The 21,800-nt window shown below is 52.3% G+C and overlaps 1 protein-coding gene across 11 annotated transcripts in view; it reads left to right on the top strand.

The window, feature by feature from the left end:
* The window catches only part of Nol4l (nucleolar protein 4-like), a 122,791-nt gene that overhangs the window by 35,825 nt on the left and 65,166 nt on the right, over positions 1-21,800 (top strand). For 4 of the 11 annotated variants that reach the window (XM_039106672.2, XM_039106671.1, XM_039106678.2 and 1 more), the window contains exons 2-3: positions 11,766-11,921; positions 17,636-17,747. In XM_039106672.2, the coding sequence (XP_038962600.1) occupies positions 11,766-11,921; positions 17,636-17,747 (268 nt within the window). Of the gene's footprint in view, positions 1-526; positions 1,991-6,745; positions 6,834-11,765; positions 11,922-12,523; positions 12,819-17,635; positions 17,748-21,800 lie in introns of those variants that run through there. The other 7 variants (XM_063285085.1, XM_039106677.2, XM_039106673.2 and 4 more) reach the window with 7 other exon arrangements.

Here is a 21,800-nt window from a genome sequence, read left to right as displayed (position 1 = left end):
AAGGACAGCAGCAGTTTTCTGCATCTCTTTCCCCACCTGTAAGATGGGAATAAGAAATTCCTGGGCTGTTGGAAGGTGAAATGAGGCAGTAAATGTTGGACACATAGTAGGTGCAGCACGATGCCAGTCACCAGCGTGATCTTTCTGTCCCCCAGAGCGGTTGGGATGTCCCAGGGTTGTGACAGATGTGGATGTGAAGGGAAAGCATTGTAGGCTCTATGGCCAAATGGGAGGCATTAGGATGGGTGTTCAAGTTTGCATGGACCCTGGGCAAATGGCTACACCCCGCTGAGCCTTGGGAGAGGAGCCTTGAGGCGCTTACCATGGAGGGGCTGGGAGGATTTGCAGGAGCCTAGGCTTGGCACAGCGCCTGGCACCTAGCGGGCCCTCCCTGAAGGACCCAGTAGCACCGCCCCGCACAAAGGACAGGTGGGCAGCGTCGGGATGGAGGGCGGAGCGGGGCAGGTGTGCGGAGCGAGGAGGCAGGGCAGGAGCCGGGGAGGGAGAGGATGGGCGGGCGCGCGCAGCAGGTGCGCGTGGGATGGGCGGGTCCCCCGAGCGGGCGGGGTCTCCAGGTGCGCGGGCACGCGCCAGAGGGCGGGTAGGCCGGGCTCAGGGACGCAGAGCGTCCCTGTGTCTTTAACGTCCCCATCCCCGCGTCCCCCCACCCTTTTGTGCACCCCCCCCCAAGCCGGGCTGCAGCCGTGGAGCCGTCCCCCCTGCACTGACAGCTGGTATCTAATTACTGTGTGAGAATGGAAAGTCAGGCTGTCCCAGCTCCGGGGAGAGGGGATTAACGTCTCCTGCAGAATACACTTCCTCTGGTGGGTTGCCATGGTTACTCTCATTACCTGCCTGCCCGCGAGGAGCCGCGCGAGCCGCTCCAGCAGGCCCTCCGAACCCGGGCCGGCGCGCGCACGCGCACGCGCACGCGCCTGTCTTCCCGCCCCTTCCCTCCGGGGGCGCACGCGCTTGCGCCTTGGGGAGCGCGAGCGCTCTCACCCTTGCCCCGCCCCCCGCCCTAGCAGCTGTCAGCGGCGCGCGCGGCCCGCTGGCCCCTGCGCGCGTTGTCAACAGTCATTAGCGCGCGGGCCGCGCCCCCCCCCCGGTCCCCCAGTCCGGGGTGGGGCCCGCACCTGGGGCCCCTGCTCGTTAGCGAACCCGGGCCGCCGGCTTCGATCCGGAGGGACCGGCCCGCGGGGCTTGTTGGGCTCAGAGCCTCCTCCTGCTTAGAACCCCCATCAGCGGTCGGGTCCCCATTCCCAGCCCTCGACTGAGACTCCCGAGAGAGGCGGGTCCCCAGAGTCTCTCAGGGCGCCCCTCTGCAGTGGTGACGACAGCGGTCATTTATGAATGTCTCGAGAGGGCAGGCATGTTTATGCTTCATTTGGGGTTCCGGCAGCCCTTCTGTGAGGTAGTGAAAGCCGTGGTGGATTTGGTGTCATTTCACACATGAGGAAACTGAGGCCCAGCCCCTCCTCTTCTGAGGGCAGAGCGGGATTGTCCTCAGGCTCTGCCTCACCTCTGGGAGCACCCTTATTGCTCCGATGAGCTAGACCTCGTCCCCGACCCTGCCCTGTCTCCCAGGGGCGGCTTCACCCCTGCCAGTCACCTACTTCCCCAGCCCTTCTACCCCAAAGGGTTGCTTTGACTCGCTGTACTCCCTTCCCTTTCCCTACTCTTTAAAGAACCCAGAGTTAGAGCCAAAAGAAAAGGGGGGCAGGGAAGAAGAGCAGAAAACGAAAACGCAACTTGGGAGTAGCCGGAAGGATGCGGCACCCCTCGCTGTGGCTTGGGGGTCCATCCCAGACACTTTCCCTGTGGCCCTGGGTGTGCATTTCGGTCCTCAGCATGATTTGAAAGAAGATGGAGGTTCAACGAAGCAGAAAGGAGGTCTTGGAATATGTGAGGCTGTTCCAGATGGCAGGTGCGACTCGATGGCAGTGCTCCGCACTAACAGTTGGAGATTGAACACAAGGGCGGAGAAGAGGCAGGTGCCACATTGAGTCCTCAGTGCCTTGCTTATGCATTTATTTATGGGAGGGGGTTTCCTCCCATTGCCCCATCCAGGTCTGCAGAGCGCTTGGCACTGGGCACCAGAGAATTCTACTGTGAGCCCTGTTTTGAAGGGATTGCTTAGTTTCAGTTAGGTAGTATTTACAGTGAGGAGAAATGAAAATATTGTCACTGCTGTATTTGAGCAGGGCCCTCCCCTGCTATCAGACTGCCCCCTTTCAGATCATCACCAGGTTCTCCGGGGACTGGAGAGACTTTAGAAGTTTGGGTGATTCCCCTTTTGTTTCCATCTCTGGGAGGGTTTAAAAATCTCTCCACCTTGCAGCCCCTCTCAGCTCCTCTGCAGCGGCTGACTCCTCCCCTTTGGGTTGGACTAAAACTTTGGCAAGTACCTCTCCTGAAACTTCCCAAACTCAAGCCCTGGCCAGAATGATGACAGTGGGGACCAGGCCCTGTCAGATCTGGGCAGAGCACACCCAGTGTGTTTTGCTGTGTCTCAGCCTCTTTGCTGGTTGGCCTAGATGTGATGGAGCAGGATCGTTGAGTTTGCCTGTGCAATCAACCCCCTGAAGTCCCAAACTCCCACACAAGTGGAAGCCAAAGGTTTTCCCCCTGGGGTGTGTTCTGCTGAAGCTGGCCTCCAGCAGCAATCTCGTTGATTTTCATGCCTCGTTAAGAGTTGGATCTGGAATGCACCAAGGGCGCATATTTTAAGGACGTTCTCTGTGGTTCTTTACTCTCCCTTAGGAGGAACCCACTTGAGAAATAGCCCCTGCTATTTAGCCACATCTCCTTAGCCTTGGCCTCCTTATGGCTGGAAAGCCTAGTCCCCTATTATAGTGATGATGCTATACTCAGAGGTGCTGTTCCCACCTTGGTTAGTATGTAACTTGTTACTAGCCAGTAACTTCAAAGTTGCACAGAGGACAAGAGAACTGCCATCCATTAGGAGTTGTACTGCACTTGCTATCAAGGGTTATTTAGTTGGCTTCTGCGGGGGATGCACAAACTTCCATCAGAGGGACTTACCTAAGGGATGCTCCCAAGGCTTGCCGTGAGGCCACCTGGCAGGAGCCTGCTAAGATGAGTTGGTTCCTCACACTGGTCTACACTCTCCTTTCCATGAGTGCTCTGATCACTTGAGGAAACCAAGGAAACCAGAAAACACCTGCCAAGACCCTCCTAAAGGAACTTGGCCAAGAAGTCAAAATCCAAGGTCAGGCTTGCCCGGGGGACCCTGCCTGTGCACCTGTAATCCACGCTAGGTCTCTGGGCAGATTTCTTGAATTATAATAATACCCAACAAGAGTCTTCCTCCCTCCCAACCCCATTAGGAAAGGTAGTCTTCTCTGGAACCAGGGAACGTGGCTGTATTTAATGATCCAGTGTCACCCCCACTAGTGCTCACTCACATGTCTCAATCATGGAGACATTTCTAATCTGCATTTCTCACAATCTTTTGCATTATAGTCATCTGGGGATGAAAATCTTTTTAAAGCCTCAGAGCATAGACTTGATAGGTTGAGGAAGACATGAAAATACACTTTTTTTTTTTTTGAGGCAGTCTCACATAGCCTAGGCTGGCCTTGAGTTACCCAGAGAGTCAAGACATGGCCTTAAAGTCCTGATGCTTCTGCTTGCACTCTTTTTTTTTTCCTTTTTTTTTTCCCTCGGGGCTGGGTACCGAACCCAGGACCTTGCGCTTCCTAGGCAAGCGCTCTACTGAGCCAAATCCCCAACCCTCTGCTTGCACTCTTAAGTGCTGGTGTCCTAGGTATAAGTCACCATGCACAGTCTACGTGGTACATGGGATTGAACCCAGGGCCTTGTGCTTACTATAAGACAAGCATTCTACCTTCTGAGCCCTAGCCCCAGCACCAGACACCCATTTTTGTTTATATTAAAGACAGGTTTATTGGGAAGCTGCGCTAGGGCGAGTTCACTGGCCCCAAAGATTGAAGTCAGGGGAGTCACCATGGTGCAGGGGAGAAGAAAAAGAGAGAAAGGATGCTCTCAGAGAAGGAAGAGAAGAGACCGGACTTTAATAAGTGCTCCTCTGATTCTAATGTTGCTTATGTAGGACCCACTTTGAGGATCAGAGTTCTAAATATTTTGAAATATCAGATACATGTGAAGTGGACATTTTGTGATTGTTTCAGTTGCTTGCAACCCAGCTTTTGGATCCAGAGCTCAAATGGGCCGGTTTTAAGGGAGTTGACAGTGTCTTAAAGTTGGTAGTTCCCTGTTTTGTTTTTAAAATGAAGACCATGTCCGGTTAGATAAGTTTGGATCTGGTTGGATGCTCTGGAGTTGGGTGGTCTAATAGATGGAGCATGTCACCATAACAATATTCTTCCCTTCAGAGGAAAAAAGCCCCAGTGACAGGTATAGATTGGGAGAGCCAGGAGAGTCCAGGCCCCTCTGATCCAGTCCTAGGAGTAAAAGCTTCCTTCGTCAGTCTAGTGTGCAGCCTGTTTATAGCAATAGATTAAGTGACGCTGACTGGGGTACCAGGCAGAAGTGGGCTGTCAAGAGCATCCCAAGGCTACGGTGAGGACTGGAGCTACTGCTCAGTGACAGAGCACTTGGCCTGGTATGTACAAGGCCCTGGGCTCAAAATTCTCAGAACAGGGTGGAGGTGGGGGATGGGCCGGGTTCCCAAGGCCGTCGGGGAGGCACTTTGCGGTCCCTTAATTAGCCGTTCTCTCCTATTCCTGCTGGATTCCCAGCTATGGAAGGAAGGCATGCCCTCCTGCAACATTTAGCATAAAGGTCATTACCTTCGTGGATGTGGGGCCTATCATTGCTGTCAGATCTCTTTGTCACCTTCCTCCTGCGGTTCTCACTGAGGATGAGAACATTCTGCTGCTCTTCCCTTAGGGTGTCACACACACAAGGTCCAGGTGGCCGTAGCTCACTGGAGGGCTGTCAGTGTATGTCTCTGTGCCTCTGCAAACCTTGTGCTATCTGAGTTCTGTTTGTCACAGGCCCTCCCTCACCAGACACAGACGGGTTACAGGACCCAGGGTTGAAAAGCAGCAGTTTTTTTTTTTTTTTTAATTGACAAGGTCTTCCTGTATGGCCCCCAGTCTGTCTGGAACTCACTATTCAGCCCAGAATGGACTTGCCCTTGAACTCCTTCTTCAGCCTCCCAAGTGCTAGGATTACAGGTGTGTGCCACCACACCTGACTGAGCAATCAATTTTTAGAGACGGAGTTACTGATAAATGGCGCTCTTGAAGTTTCCCTGGGATAATTTTATGGTCACATTAGACCAGGTGCAAAGCCACTGCTTACCCAAGTGTGCCTAAGAATAGAGGTGGGCGGTTAGGCCAGGGACAGGACAGGCACTAGGTAATGGATCTAGCTGTTCTGTGTATGCACGTGTGTGTGTGTGTGTGTGAGTATGTGTGTGTGGTATGTGTGTATGTATGTGTTTATGTGTGTGTATGTATGTGTGTCGTTTTTGAGACAAGGTCTCACTTTGTAGCTCTGGCTGGCCTGGAACTCACTCTAATTTTTTTTTAAAGATTTATTCATTTATTATATATAAGTACACTGTAGCTGTCTTCAGATACACCAGAAGAGGGCATCAGATCTCCTTACAGATGGTTGTGAGCCACCATGTGGTTGCTGGGAATCGAACTCAGGACCCCTGGAAGAGCAGTCAGTGCTCTTAGCCACTGAGCCATCTCTCCAGCCCTGGAACTCACTCTAGACCCAGGTAGTTTCATACTCCCAGAGATCCACCTGCCTCTACCTAAGTCCTGGGATTAGTAGTATGTGCCACCACACATGTCAACCATTAGGTGTATTTTGAACTCAGAGAAAAACTTATTCCAAGTTTGAGGACAGTCTTAGTATCTTATTTAAGAATTAAGTAGAGACTATGCATCTTCCGATGGTGAATATTACCTCATGGGATCTAGTTTGTAAATGCCTAGATCAGAATGACAAAAGACAAAAGGAGATTGCTAAACACAAGGTGTTCAGGCTAAGTGAATCCAGAGGGAGGAGGTGGACCTTTACCAAGCTTGCTATGCTATGCCTCAGACCAATTCTTACCTCCTCTCTTTCACGTGTGTGCACCTTTGTGCATGTGTGTGCGCACGTGTGTGCTTGTGGAGGACTGAGGCTGATGCTCTAGTTCATCACTGTCCTACCCGATTTTATTGTATTGTGTGGAGATCTTGCTGGCCTGGAACTCAGATTCATCTGCTTCTGCCCTGCCTAGTGCTGGAATGGAAAGTTTATTTTGGGGGGGCAGGTCTTACTGTCAGGACCAGTCCCCTTTGCCAGCTTGCCTGTATTCACTTGGATCTGAACTCTGGTCTGCTTCTGTGGCAAACGCTTTAGCGGTGGACTATGTGCCCTCACACACATTTTTCCTTGATCCTTAGATCCATAAAAGTCCAATGAGGACGTTTATGCCCATCCTACAGATGAGAAAACAGTGTCAAGAAGTGAAAAAGAACTTGGTGGTGGTGGCACATGCTGTTAATCCCAGCTCTCGGAAGGCAAAGAGAGGCAGGCAGATCTCTTCAGTTTGAGGTCAGCCTGGTCTACAGAGTGAGTTCCAGGATACCCAGTGAGTGCTAGACCAAGAGACCCTGTCTTGAGTAACTAAAAGAAAAGGAAAAAGTGAACTGGGCCACCCCAGGTGTTTGAAGAGGTGAGGGGTGCTCTCTGCCTCACTGTTCTTACTGTTTTCTTCATCCCTGCCCACCAGATATTGTCTTCCTCTTCTGGAATCTGTTTCTGAATGAAAGTCCTGTCTGCAGGGAGGTCTGTCTGCCTTTAAGCAAGTGAACCCATTGGTATGTCTCTGTATCAGGGCGATCAAAATTATAACCTGCTTCTTTATACTTCTGACATGAACTTTTACGTTTTTGTTTTTGGTTCTTGGATAGGGTTTCTCTGTTTAGCCCTGGCTATCCTAGAACTAACTTTGTAGACCAAGCTGATCTTGAATTCCGAGAGCTCCTTGCCTCTGCCTCCCAAGTGCTGGCATTAAAGGTGTACAACACTGCCAATTAATTCTTAAATTCAATTATAACTATGTATTTGGGGGTGGGATGCACGAGTGCCATGTGGAGGTCAGAGGGCATCTTTTAGGGGTCAGTTAATCCTACATGCCAGTCAGGGATCCAACTTGGGTCATCAGGCTCGGTGGCAGGTATTTTACCCACCGAGGAATAGCACTAGCCCCAAATTAGCATTTTTATGACAGCATCTTTTTTTAAAAATTTTCATATGTGGTGTGTGTGTGTGTGTGTATGTGTGGTGTGTGTGTGTGTAGTGTGTGTGTGTGTGTGGTGTGTGTGTGGTGTGTGTGTAGTGTGTGTCTGTGGTGTGTGTGTGGTGGGTGGTGTGTGTGTGTGTGTGTATGTGTGGTGTGTGTGTGTGTAGTGTGTGTGTGTGTGTGGTGTGTGTGTGGTGTGTGTGTAGTGTGTGTCTGTGGTGTGTGTGTGGTGGGTGGTGTGTGTGTGTGTGTGTGTGGTGTGTGTATGGTGTGTGTGTGTGGTGTGTGTGTGTCTGTGGTGTGTGTGGTGTGTGTGTGTGTGGTGTGTGTGTGTGTGTGGTGTGTGTGTGTGTGTGTGGTGTGTGTATGGTGTGTGTGTGTGGTGTGTGTGTGTCTGTGGTGTGTGTGGTGTGTGTGTGTGGTGTGTGTGTGTGGTGTGTGTGTGTGTGGTGTGTGTGTGGTGTGTGTGTGTGTGGTGTGTGTGTGTGTGTGGTGTGTGTATGGTGTGTGTGTGGTGTGTGTGTGTCTGTGGTGTGTGTGTGTGTGTGGTGTGTGGTGTGTGTGTGTGTGGTGTGTGTGTGGTGTGTGTCTGTGGTGTGTGTGTGGTGTGTGTGTGGTGTGTGTCTGTGGTGTGTGTGTGTGTGGTGTGTGTGTGTGTGTTGTGTGTGTGTGTGGTGTGTGTATGGTGTGTGTGTGTGGTGTGTGTGTGTCTGTGGTGTGTGTGGTGTGTGTGTGTGTGTGGTGTGTTGTGTGTGTGTGTGGTGTGTGTATGGTGTGTGTGTGTGGTGTGTGTGTGTCTGTGGTGTGTGTGGTGTGTGTGTGTGTGTGGTGTGTGGTGTGTGTGTGGTGTGTGTGTGTGTGTGGTGTGTGTGTGGTGTGTGTGTGTGGTGTGTGGTGTGTGTGTGTGTGGTGTGTGTGTGTGGTGTGTGTGGTGTGTGTGTGGTGTGTGTCTGTGGTGTGTGTGTGGTGTGTGGTGTGTGTGTGTGGTGTGTGTATGGTGTGTGTGTGTGGTGTGTGTGTGTGTGTGGTGTGTGTGGTGTGTGTGTGTGTGTGGTGTGTGGTGTGTGTGTGGTGTGTGTGTGTGGTGTGTGTGTGTGTGGTGTGTGTGTGTGTGTGGTGTGTGTGGTGTGTGTCTGTGGTGTGTGGTGTGTGTGTGTATGGTGTGTGTGTGTGGTGTGTGTGTGTCTGTGGTGTGTGTGGTGTGTGTGTGTGGTGTGTTGTGTGTGTGTGTGGTGTGTGTATGGTGTGTGTCTGTGGTGTGTGTGTGTCTGTGGTGTGTGTGGTGTGTGTGTGTGTGTGGTGTGTGGTGTGTGTGTGGTGTGTGTGTGTGGTGTGTGTGTGTGTGTGGTGTGTGTGTGTGTGTGGTGTGTGTGTGGTGTGTGTCTGTGGTGTGTGGTGTGTGTGTGTGGTGTGTGTGTGTGGTGTGTGTGGTGTGTGTGTAGTGTGTGTCTGTGGTGTGTGTGTGGTGTGTGGTGTGTGTGTGTGTGGTGTGTGTATGGTGTGTGTGTGTGGTGTGTGTGTGTCTGTGGTGTGTGTGGTGTGTGTCTGTGGTGTGTGGTGTGTGTGTGGTGTGTGTGTGTGGTGTGTGTGTGTGTGGTGTGTGTGTGTGTGTGGTGTGTGTCTGTGGTGTGTGGTGTGTGTGTGTGTGGTGTGGTGGTATGTGTGGGGGGGTATATAACCATATGCTCACATGGAGGCTAGAGACCATGCCCAGCTTTTTTAGGTTGGTTCTGGGGATTTAGACTCGAGTTCCCATGCTGGGCAGCAAGAGTTTTTTACCCCTAGAGCCATCCACTCAACCTGGAAATCAATACTTTTTCAAAATTGAAGTTTAGAAGTTGGCCATGGTGGCATACACTTTTAATGCCAACACTCAGGAGAAAGAGGCAAGTAGGTCTTTTGAGCCATCCTGGTCTATATTGTGACTTCCAGGCCAGCAAATGCTCTGACTCAAAACAACAAAAATAAGTAATAAAGATGAACAGGTCTACAGAAGACGACAAGGGTCACAGATATTCTTAATAGACTTTTTTAAAAAAGATTTATTTATCTGTTTCATGTATATGCGTACACTGTCATTGTCCTCAGACACACTGGAAGAGGGCCTTGGATCCCATTAGAGATGGCTGTGAGCCACCATGTGGTTCCTGGGATTTGAACTCAGGACCTCTGGAAGAGCAGTCAGTGTCTTAACCACTGAGCCATCTCTCCAGCCCAATAGACTTTTTAATACACTGTGCACACACCTGCATGTCTATATCCAGACTGAGAACTAAAACCTAAGTTGTATTTATTCTTGAGGTTCATTTGGTTTTGGCATTTGGTAAACCTCTAGTTAAAAGTGTATTAGAGGAGGCCAGAGTAATGTCTCAGTGGTTGCTGCTCTTACAAAGTACCTGAGTTTGGTTCCCAGGACTGATATGGTGGCCATTGGTAAGCCTATGAAGAGCTTAGGACTTGAAAGGTTGGGGATCCCCTAAGAAGGTAAAAGTGAGTCCTGGCAGATGTCAACCTGAAGAGATGTGTAATTTCACAGCTCATCTCATAAGTGACCATGAGGGAAGCTGGAAGGTTGTCCACACTGCAGAGCAGTGATGATGGCCCAGCATGTGGCTTTCCTGCACACGTGCATTGCACATGCACATATGTGCTCACACAGATGCCTGCTGTCTGAGGAGTCCCCGTTGAAATGGGTCCTGACTGGCTGGAGGGCTGTGTCAGGCTGGTGAGGCCGTAGCCCATGGTCATCATGCACAGATATTGCCTATGAGTTCTAGGGTTTAGCAGCCCACACCATGGATGCCCCAAGCAGACCAATGGCAAAATGGCCTTCCCATTCTACCTCCACTGCATATCTGTCTGGAAAGACAAAGTATAGAACTGAAGCCGGTCTGTGGCATGCTGGCAAGTCCTGTATTCTCCTTAGAATTTCTGAGGGCCGAACTGTCCATCCTCTGCCACTGTTCCCAGGCAGGCCCTGACCATCCCAACCTCCCTGGGTTGTAATGTTCAGCTCTATCATACACTGGGGGAAATTTGGCCAACCACAAAGCACTTTTGTGTGTGCATGTGTGATACGAGGTCTCTTTGTGTAGCCCTGGATATCTAACTTGCTAGGTAGACCAGGCTGGTCTTGAACTCACAGAAGTCGACAGGAAGTCATGCGTCATCACATCCATTCCAAACAATAACAGCGTTTATGGGAGTAGCCCTGCCTGCCAGGCCTGGTACAGAGCACTGCAGCCCTATCTTCAGTTTGTCCTCATAGAGGTCTGTGGGCAATGGAGTACTTTCTTCCCCTCTCACAGATCAGGGACTCCGTCTGAGGCTCAGAGAGACTCAGGGCCGCACATCACCTACATGGTGGGGCAGAGTGTGTCCAAACTCTGCTGGTCTGCTGCTAGCCAACCGCCTGCTCAGCAGCCCTTGTCTGTCAGTCACCATGTGCCCGGCATGAATCCCACACCTCCACAAGACTGCTGTCCTTGAGCTTGCGTCCTCTGGGGGGACTATCTTAGAGTTGTGCTTTGGGTGTGTTGTCTAACCTCCTTCCATACTATGTTCTCTGAAGCCCCCTAGGGTCTTCCCAATCTACCCAGGGGGGTGACGGGAGAGCTGGTCTCCAGATCTCTGTGGACCTTGTACACTGCGACCAGGAAACACCTTCATGGAGCACTGACCTCACCTAGAACTCATGCCCCGGAGTCTCTTTCCCTTTGGCCTCTCTCCTCACTGAGGTTGGGAGTGGTGTGCAGGTGCCTTCCACAGCTCTTTGCTGCAACGAACTAACTCAGACTTCCTCTTGGCACACCTTGTTGAGTCAGCTGACAGCCTAATGAGAGGCTTGGAGCCCAGGACCACCAGTCTCCCAGCCCAGCCTCATCACATCCACATCCATGTAGCCTCCAGCCTGTTTTTCTGTGCATCTCCCCACACAAAGAGCCTGGGCACTGAGGCTGGCGTTCAGCTGCTGGGGTGGGGAAGGGAAGTGATGAGGGGCTTTTTAGAAAGGCCTAGGTAAAGGCAAGAGCCACCTAGGTGATGGTAGCAGGTCCCCTGGGACCCCAACCCAGGACCACAGTGAAAGGTTACTGCTAATTGGCAAGCTCCTGACGGGCCATATCTATTTAGCACTCCCCCTCCCCAGAGACTTCCAGGATGGTCTTGGCACAGCGTGTGATTCGAGAGCTCTCTGGGAGTCTGGCACAATCTGTCTAAATTGTGAACATGGGGCCTCTTGGTTTCCTAATTTGTACTTGTGTTTCTCTGCCCATTGTTGCTGGTAGATTTCGTAGCCCCCCTCAGCCACCCTGACTTGTACCCTCTCCCCAGATCCAGTGGGTTTCCTATCCTCCCCAGCCCCTAACTGGAACTGTTGGAAGCCATGCTGGACCAGGGAAGCAGCAAAGACCCTTCCCCCTTCCCCTGACCTGTGGCCTGGCCTCGGGGCCCTACTCTCACCCTCCATCAGCCCTGACACTAACTCGGCTTGTCCACCCTGTCACAGGGGGCAGATGGCCTGTCGGAGCCCGAGGGCATCTCTCTGAAACGGGTTGCTGTGGTGGAAGATTTCTTTGACATCATCTACTCGATGCACGTGGAGAGCTCCGCAGAGCCAGGCAAAGCCCCCAAGCACGCTGGGCAGAAGAAAACCTACCGAGCGGTGAGATTTCTGTCTCTGCCTCTGCTGGCAGCCCCAGGCCTTGGCAGGAGGCCATGGGCTCCGCACATGTTGGGCGGGAGGCGGGGCTGGGAGCTGAGGCGTGATGAAGCGGCCTTTGGGGACCCAGGGGGGCATGGGGCAAGGGTATGGCAGCCAGAGATGGCGCTCAGGGTGAGGGGCGGGTTCTGCGGTCAGAGCACAAAGAAGAAGCAGGTTGAAGGGAGGGAGCGAGAGAAAAGGAGATGGGCAGGGCAGAGAGGAAGCCCTCCTCTCCCCAGTTTCAGCCCCTTGTAGCCTGCTGGGGGAGCACAGATAATAAGAATCACAGGGGCCGGTGCATCCACAGCATGGCACAGAGCGCTGCCAGCCTGCCCTAGATGCCTCCCTCCTATGTGTGAGCTTAACCAGGTTACTACAGCACTGTAAGCCAGCCAGCCCTGTGAGTTCCCCAGAGGCTCTGGATCTGAGGACCTGCTTTGTACCTTCAGGGGGTCACAATTGGATTTGGGATGAAGAGGCTGAAGGCAAAAGGATATGTACAAAAGGAGAAATCCTCCAAGACCAGCTCTGATAGAGCAAGAACACTGGGGGCTCAGTGAAAACCCGCTAGCTCTGGACACTGAGTTCTAAGTTTCATGGAGAAGGCAGCGGATATACTGGCTGCCTTTAGGAGGACAGAAAGGAATGGAATGACTCCTAGAGAAATATTACACATCAGGGAAGTGGAAGCAGGGCCACAGACAGAGCAGCAGCCCGGACTTCAAGAGGAGCCTGCTAGGCAAAGGCTTCCTCCCTGTTAGCTCTATCCATCTGTACCCACGGCTCATGCCCAGCTCTGAGCCCACAAGCCAGACGTTTTATTCTCAGCTGAGCACCAAAGGCCATCCTGTGACTAAGGTACGATGGGCTGTTTCCTACTTAAAAAAACAAACCCCAGAACCTCAAGTCACCTGGAGAGGGTCGCCCTGAATAGCAGGCACCTTATATCCTCCAGGCCCCCATGTTGACTTTCTCTTTAGAATTCTATAGTTCTGTTTCTTTGCAGCCAGGCTTGCCCACCTATACCGGGTGAAAATGTCCCAGTGCTCTGCGTAGACACCTGGGGCTGCAGTGGAGCTGACCTGCATGTATAGACATGACTTTCCCATGTGTCCCATTCACAGAATCCCAAATCCCAGAAACCCTTGTCCTCAGATGATGATGGTCTTTTCCCTGGACGGGCACTTAGTTCCTTACTTCTTCAAGTATGTCTGTGCACCATGTGAGTGCAGTTCTCACAGAGGCCAGAAGACAGCATTAGATACCCTGGGCCTGGAGGTACGGACAGTTATAAGTTGCCCCGTGGGTGCTGGGATTCGAACCCCTGTCTTTTGGAAGAGCAGCCAGTGCTTTTAATCACTGAGCTGTCTCTCTTTAGGATGGGCCCTCTGCTGGGAGCCTCAGAGAAGTGAGGAAGCAAACTGAGGGCCACAGGATGATCACCCTGTCTTCCCCCTCCTCTGACTATTCAGTATATGGGCCTGTGAGGAAGGAAGCCAGTCTGAGGGTCTTTGTAAGCGAGGCCACAGAAAGGAGAGCCACCCCTTTGGGACTAGGGTAACCTTGGGACTGAGAAGACTACATTTGCTCATCACTGAGCCTGCTGTGATGCTGAACTTCCCTGTGTGCCAGGCTCTGCCATCAGCCCTTTTCCAGTTTCACCCCTAAGTGTGAGCTATGTAAAAGCTACAGCCATGAAGCAGGGATACCATGAGCCCCATTTTAAGGTGAGCGCCACGGCTGCCTGCAGTCTCTCAGCTGGTGTTCAGAGCCAGGCAGCTGACTGGTACCTGTCCTTCCTTGCCACAGGTCTCCTAGCCACTGGCTATTGTCAGGCATGTGGGCTTGGCTGTCTGAATCTGGTGACTTCCCTGGCTCCTCTGTGCCTTGTCCACAGGGGCTCCTCAGTGGGGTCTGTGGCTCTGAGTGGGGCTGGTCTTGCCAGCTCCTGCACCAAGCAGATAGCTAGACCTTTGCACTTCTGGCTTCTGGTCCATATGCTGCCGTGGGCCCCATTTCCCTGCCCAGCCTGGAGCTGACACATGACTGGCCTGGAGCCGGCTGGGCTGCATACACAGCTGGAATTTCAGCACAGGACCAAAGCTGAGCCCAGCGGGCTAGGACCCTCCTGCAGCAATTGGAGGACAAGGAACTGGTACTCCCACTTCCCCTCCATACCTCCTAACCCTTCCCTCTCTTTCCCTCTTGCCACCTTTCCTGTGCTACCTTATTCCTGTTTCCAGGGCAGAGATAGAAGCTGGATGCTTGCATGTTCCTCCTTCTACCCGCTTCCACTTCCCTCCACCCCGCCTAGCTCCTCAGCCTTGCTCTGTAGACATGAGCTCCCCTTTAGAAAAAGTCCCCAAGTACACCCTGTGCATGGCCGTAGAGAGGCACAGCCTGGCACTGCAGGCTTTCATCATGACCTCGGATGAATGGCTTTTGGATCCGTCACCATGTATTTTGCCAAACCTGAATCCTGGGTCTGCTTTTTTGTCTGTACAGTACAGGGAATTTCAAATTCTTACAGGCCTGAAGTACCTTTGAAGTTGGGAGACAGTAGGGAAGTGGGCAGCCTTGTTCGGGGCACTAAAGGAGGCCAGTTCTTCATTAGGGAAGAGAATCTTTCTAGCAACTGTTCAGCAAAGAATTAGAGAAGAAAGGTTATGCCTTTAAAGCCTGTCTGTAGTTTTGAGAGTCAGGGCAGAAGGCATTTCCATCAGATGATACAGAAGGAGTCACCTTTCAATCAGGGAGCCCTGTCATAGCCTTTCCAGCAGGGCGACTTGAGTATCCAAGGATCCCAGGAGTCTCACTGGTGCTAAACCTGGGGAAGTTCCAGGCTGCTCAAGTTCCCTGAGCCCCTCACACCCACGGAGCTTTCCCCATCTCAGCCAATCTGGGTTGGAGGAACTTTTCTACATCCTTTCCCCCCAGGGATGCTAGGGCCAGATCAGCTTCCAGTGCCCAGATCTGGCTACCCAGGCCACTTTGGAGCTGGGGCCAGATGTGGTCAGCAGCTGCTCCAGGCCCACCATGTGCTAATCCACCACAGGGCAGAAGGAGGATCTTGTAAAGTGGTGCAAATCCCCCCACACCCCGCCCCTCCTCCCAAGCTTCTGTTGGCTTCTGAGTTGGGGAGTGAAAACCAGGCCTTGCAAGTCAGCGACTCTGCAAATAGCTTCTGCTCTCCCTGCCTGTGAAATCTCTCAGTTTTTAACACTAGGAAAAATAGAAAAGGGAAATCCATACATGGTTTCAGGGTCCTGGCAGGAGACTGAGAGCAACCCAGCAGGCAGCCCAGGGTAGCTGAGGGAAGTATACTGGGGACAGGGGTCTTGGAACACCTCCTCCCAAAACATGCAGGCAACCCTCTTATTCTGTTTTGTACATGTGTGTCTATTTCTAGAACAGGGTCTGAAACCATCTGAAAGCTACCATTCTCCTGACATGAACATTTTGTGAGCTTGTGATGATTTCCTTTCTGGTCTTTGTGTGTGTGTGTGTGTGTGTGTGTGTGTGTGTGTGTGTGTGTGTGTGTGTGTATGTATGTATGTATGTATGTATGTATGTCTCCATGTGTCCGTCTATCTCTGGGTGTCTGTGTGTGTCTGCCTGCCTGCCTGCCTGTCTGTGTGTCTGTGTCTATGTGTGCATGCATGTATGTATCTATGTGTGTCTGTGCGTGTGTATTCTGTGTTCCATGGGCACACAAACAGAAATAGAGGTTCCATTTCTAGTCCTGACCAACTAAAGGTTGAATCAAAAATTCTGTGGCACATGAAGGAGGCAGGGTGTGCTGTCCTGTGGGTGCCGATGGCAGTGCAGAGCTAACCCCTAGGCTTCCTTTGACATTCTGCTCCACCCTCTGACAGCCCCAAGGATTTTTTACCTCTCCCATTTCCCTGTGGGACCCACGGCCATAAGATATATCTCCCTGGTCCACTGCTGGGGCCCAGCCAAGATCAGATCTTGTAGTCACCATCCCACCTTGGAGACAGACTCCTGTGCACTCTCAAGGCCAGGAAGCCCAGATAGCTCTGCTCACCCTGTGTGCAGCCCTCAGCAGAGCAGCCTGAGCAGGAACTGTTCTTGAGTCCTGGGAGAGTGTCTTTCTAGTGCAGGTGAACAAGTAAGCCGGGTTCCTCTGGCACGAACCTCACCCTCCTTTCAGCTGACTGCAGCTCTCTTCCCCATAAACACTCAGCTCTTCTGAGACCTAACTTTGGGAGCAATATCTCAGGGGAGTGTGGGACCCCATTATTTGGCCAATCAGCCCCAGCTCTGGCTTTGTCTGGAATAGACTCACTATTCCCAACTCAGCCTGCTCTGAAAGGACTCCCAGAGCTCCAGGCTAGGGTGAAGATGCCTACTTGCCTAGCAAAAAGCCATCCACCTTCTAGTCCTTATCCCTGAAGTGGGCCAACCTTGTCCCCCTCCTCCACTGTGGTTCTCCTATCTGTGTGTGTGGGTTCGCCCTTGTCCTTGACCTCCAGAGCAAGGCAATCAGACAGGGGATTTAGAAGGGAGATAACTCATCAAAGAGACTGCCTGCTCTGCAGAGCATCAAATCAGCTGAGAAGTAACAACTGTGTCACCAAAATTAACTCTAGTTTGCAGCTGGCAGCAGTGGCCGTAGAACTCTGCAGGGCATGAAGCCGGCCAGTGTGGCTGGGCTGGAGCCTTGAAGGCTGCTCCTTAGAGGGCTGCTTCTATCAGCAGAGATTGAGGGTGTCCACTAATCCTTGTCTCTAGTCCCTAGGAAGCAGACTGTGTACTGGCCATGGGAGGAACAGGACCCAGTAGAGTCCAGAGTGGCCCCAAAGCCCTCAGCCAACTTTTCCCGCTGGGCTGTGCTCAGGACAGAATGTTTGGGTTATGCTGCCCCTTAGTGGAGAGGAGCGGAAGAGCTTGGCTTCTAGGCAGAGCATGAGGAAATCAGCTATCAGGCCACCTCTGGCAGAGAGAGGCAAGGTGACATCAGAAGGACACTTTGGACCCTATGGACAGCCAAACCAGAATCAGAGTTTCCCAAAGTGGAGAGCAAAGCTGACCCCCTTGTTAGAGCTCTAGGCTAGAGCTCCCACCCTTCCCTGCTTCCTACCCAGCCTTTTCATATTCTTTCCGTCCCATCTCTACTTCCCTGTCTCCTGCCAGCTCTTCTCCCTCAGTATGGGCGTGTTTGACCTGCAGTACTGCTTCTGAAGAGCTGTGTGACCTCAGCGGAATCCTTGGTTACAAGGAGGAACCTGTGGAAAGTTGGATGCCCCAAAACCAACATTCCATGGCTCTGCCTAAAAAGGTTCTCGGCCTGTGGCTTAGCCCAGGACATCCATGGTAGAACACTGGGCTCTGTTGCTAGGCCAGCGAGGGTACAAGTGGGTCTTAGTTTACACAGCCCTCAGAGGAGAGGCTGTTGTTTTCTAGAGCCGTGTTCACAAGCTCAAGTTTTAGTGGCAGCAATAAAATGTTCTGAGAAGAATAGTGCTTATTAGAGGTTAAAAACTAGATCATGTTTAAATGCTTTTCATTTTCAATTTTTAATCTCCTTTATTCAAGTTTTAAAAACAAGTGGCTCATTTTACAGAAAGGAACGGAGGCCATTGGCCCTCACTGTTGTTGGCGACTAAGTTGCCTCCAAGGTGGCACATGATGTGCAAACTGTTTTCTGGCAGATCGCGGAGACCTACGCCTTCCTCCCCAGAGAGGCTGTGACTCGGTTCCTCATGAGCTGCACGGAATGCCAGAAGAGGATGCACTTTAACTCCAGCGGCCCGGAGCCCAAAGGTGGGGGCCATGCAGCGGACAGGTCCTCCAGAGGCCAGCGTGGGTGGTGGCACTGCCCCGAGAGCCTCGTTTGGATTGGTTTAACTTTCTAATTATTAATTACTTGCTTACTTACTTATTTGTGAGAGAGTTCTCAGCGTATAGCCCAGGCTGGCTCCAAACTGTCAATCCTCCCGCCATATCGTCTCAAATGCTGGGACCGACCATGTGTGTACCACCACACTGCTTCCTTAGTGGTTTTATAAATGTTAAGCTTCTCTCAGAAACCAACAGCCCATCCACCTTGCCCTTGAAGGCTTAGGTTAGCCCCTCTTCCCGCCTAATTTCCAGTTCGAAATGACCAGCCTTCCTGTTCTCTGAGTCTGAGTCTGCCGTCCTAGCCACCTGACCTTGCTCCTGGGGCTGTTTGTCCACTCATGGTCACATGGATCTGGGTCTCTGAAGATAGACACACACCCCATGAGGTAACCTGCCAGTGGTGCCCCCTCACTAAGATCTGCTCCCCGCTCCCCATGCACACCCATGTGACCTCCAATCAGATCAGTGAGGACTGGTTAGAACTGAAAATGGACAGACCACTAGTGGGTAGCCAAAGTTGTCCCTTGCTCTGTTCAGCTCAGTGAGACCATCAAGGCTCCCCTCCAGTATCGTCCTCCACAGCCCATCAGTTTGTCTGCCTGCAGTTGGCTTTGACTGTACCACAGGCCAGCACATTTGGCCATAGTTATCATGGGTGGCTCAGTGTGTTGTGGCTTGGTGGGCGGGGGTGGGGGTTGGGAGGGGAGTACACTGATCAAGGTTCCGGGCCTTCCTATCATACACTGTGCTCTCGGGGTTGGGGATTTGGCTCAGTGGTAGAGCGCTTGCCTAGGAAGCGCAAGGTCCTGGGTTCGATCCCCAGCCCCGAAAAAAGAAAAAAAAAAAAACAATAAAAATACACTGTGCTCTCCCAGCCTCAGGCCTACAAATTATGAGCCACGACAACAGGACAAAGGCAGTGGAGGCAGTTGTCTGACCATGAGAGAACAAAGTAGGAGTGAGAGGAAGCCACTTATCCAGGTAGACCTCTAAGGGCAGGCACCCACCTAGGGAGAACAAGTAGACTGTGCCATGACAGCTGGGTGACAGGGACACTGGCAACAAGCACCTGAGTTATGACACCAGCTGATTCACCAGACCTAGAGGCTTTGCTGCCTGGGAGCTGATGGTACATAGAGCAGGCTCAGAGGTGTGAAGGCCCAGAGCCCAGTGCTGGTTCTGTTGTTGAGAGTGGGCTCCTAGGCCAGGCTGCGTGCAGGGGGGTCTCAGCTCTGTGCATGGGCTTAGTAAGGGTCCCTACTCAGAGAACTGATAAGGCTTGAGAAGTCATCTGTGAGCTTGACACAGGGCTCTAATATGGGAGAGTGACCCTAAGGGGTGCTTGTCACACTGTTAGTCGTGGCCTGGCCCCAAGGCCAAGATAATCCTTGGACTGCAAATGGGCCTGGGGGACTTTTCTCTACTCACACCCCAAACTGCAGGTCTGGACCCTGGTGCTGGCTGCCTAGATCCTGCCCACCCACGTATGCTGGTCCCCTCCTGTTTCTGCCCTAATTGTTTCCATAGCAACGGAGGAGTCAGGCACAACAAAACTGCTGCCTGAAGGAACAGAGGCAAGGCTGCTCTGGGGAGCAGTAGTCTCCCTGCTCTCCTGCTCTTTCCTACTGTGTGGAGGGTGCTCCTCCCCAAAGGCTGCAGGGTCCTCCCTCGGGCTGTGCACTTGTGTGCAGGCACCCTCACAGCAATGTGCTTCCTCTCCACTGGCTGCCTCACCATAGGAGGGTCCTTCCCACCCTTAGCTCAAGGAAGCAGGAGAAGGGGGTTGCTCACATCCCGGAACTGAGTAGAATATAAACCAGCCTGAGGACTGTTTTGAGCCTCTCTCCTGGTGCTTATCTTGACAGGAAGGAGGACAGGTGCCTGCCTATCCTCAGTCTCAGGCAGCTGACCTTCCCACTGCAGAGCGAGCACAGGAAGTCAGAGCACACCCCACAGAAGAGTGGGCCCTGGCCAGGGGCACCCCGTGTGCAGCCGTGTCCCCTGCTGTGTGTCCTATTGCAGGGCAGGGACCTCTCTGAGAATGCCCTGCTCAGAAGCTGTACAGCCAAGGAAACCAAGACCCAAAGAGGTGCTGGGAGTGGCCCCTCATCCAGGCTCCCTCACCCACCTCCCAAGAGAGGGAAGCAGAACTGACTTTGTCAGTAGAGGTCTGTGGGGATGCAGAGACAGAGAAGGAGCCCAGTGTGCAGGGCCCTGGAACTCTGGACACCTTGGGACCATGGGCCCATTGTTAGGTTATGCTGCTCAGGCCCAGATGGCTCCCCTTCCCCTAGACTCTTAGCCAAGAGGCTGCAAAGGGAAGGTCAGAAGTGCCCAACCCCCATCCTGAGCAAAATAGCTGGGTCCATCCACATGCTAGATTTAAAAGGGAAAGATTGGTGTCTAGACTTCCAGTAGAGAACTCCCTATCTGCTCTATGGTCTGAGGCATCAGCCCCCAAATCCTTGCCAGCTTTGTCCTTGGCAGGAGCCCAAGGTCGGGTCTCTACTCATAGTGCTCACCACTGCCTGCAAGCCCCCCCTTCCCTATGGTCAGAGGTAGGCCTCTTATTCCTGTCCCAGGAAGGTGAGGAGGGAGGGGGACACGGGACAGGATGGAGTCTCCTCTGGGGCTGCTGGGAGACTGCCTTGCTTCCTGGCCTCATGCTGGAAAGAAAAGGAGGAAGTGGAGTGGCCCCAGTGAGCAGCTTGTCCCTAGCAGAGTGTGAGCCCCCAACTCCCTACTCCACACAGGAGTATAAACAAAGCAAGCTGCAGAGTCTGGAAGTCCTTGGATTCCAGGGCCTCCACACCACAACCTTTCCTACCAATGCCAGTGGGAACTGATCCTGAGAGCAGCCTGACTTCCTGGGCAGAGGAACTTCTGAGGGTCCATTCCTGCTTTCTCTGTGTGACTACATACTGTGACACAGTTGCAAACTGTGAGCTGGCAACAAACAACACAGGTTGTACTTGTGCTTCCTCTGGAGCAGTTGAATCATCAAGTCAGACTCGCGTGCACTTCCCAGGACCAAGCTTGCATATCCCTCCCTCCTGCCTGTGCTTTCCAGACACGGTCTGCCTGTTGCTGGCTTCCATCTTGCTGTGCTGGCTGGCCTTTCTTCCCCTGGTTCACACACTCACTGAGTGACAGTGGGAGATGCACAGCCTTTCTATGTGGTGGTGTCGTGTTTGCAAAGAAGAAGTGTTAATTACTATGAGCACCCGTTTCCTGGGTCTTTGGGTATATGTGGAGACCTTAGGAGGTGCTCTGTTCTTGGCTGAGAAACCCATGCTGGGCCATTTATACTCTTAGGAGAGCTTTCTTAACCACTCCAAGGCCCTCTGGGCTCCCATAGACTCCGACACACCCCATTTCACCCTGTTCATCATCCTCGTCCCTTAGCCTCTACGCCTTCATGCAGTGAGCAGTAAATCTGAGTGATGGGAGACTCGGATGTGTAAAAGACACCCATTCTGCAGGGCCTCTGGACTTGCCTGGCCACTGACTACCTTCTTTCAATCTAGACTTGGGGTCCCTGTTTAGTGTCCTAGTCTGAACTCCCCAAGGTTGGCTGGTCTTATGGCTTCTCTGCCCCTCATGTGGATGTCCTCTTGTACCCAGCCAGTATCTGGAAACTTCTGTCATCTCTGGACTGAGAAGTTCTTTAGATTAAAGGTTGTGAGAATAGGTACCTGGAGAATGTGAAGATCATTCCATTTTGGAATCTGTGTTGATTGACAGGTGCCTTTGGTATCCACTGTGGAGGTTGAGCTTAACTTGGCCTGTCATATCCAAGGCAGAACCTAAGTTGTTGATCCTTTCCAAAGCCCCAGAGAATCAGGCTGAGCACTTGGGCTGGTTTCCATTTTTCTTGGCAAGGAGTTGTTGAAATGTTGTTAGGTGGTACTTCCTCAGGCTTTCTTCCTAGCAGCTTGCTGGATCACTTAGCCTCAATGATGATGGCTTTTAACT

The sequence above is a fragment of the Rattus norvegicus genome, chromosome 3 (assembly GCF_036323735.1).
Source record: "Rattus norvegicus strain BN/NHsdMcwi chromosome 3, GRCr8, whole genome shotgun sequence".
NCBI classification, from domain to species: Eukaryota; Metazoa; Chordata; class Mammalia; order Rodentia; family Muridae; genus Rattus; species Rattus norvegicus.
This window is presented reverse-complemented; position numbering and strand designations above follow the sequence as displayed.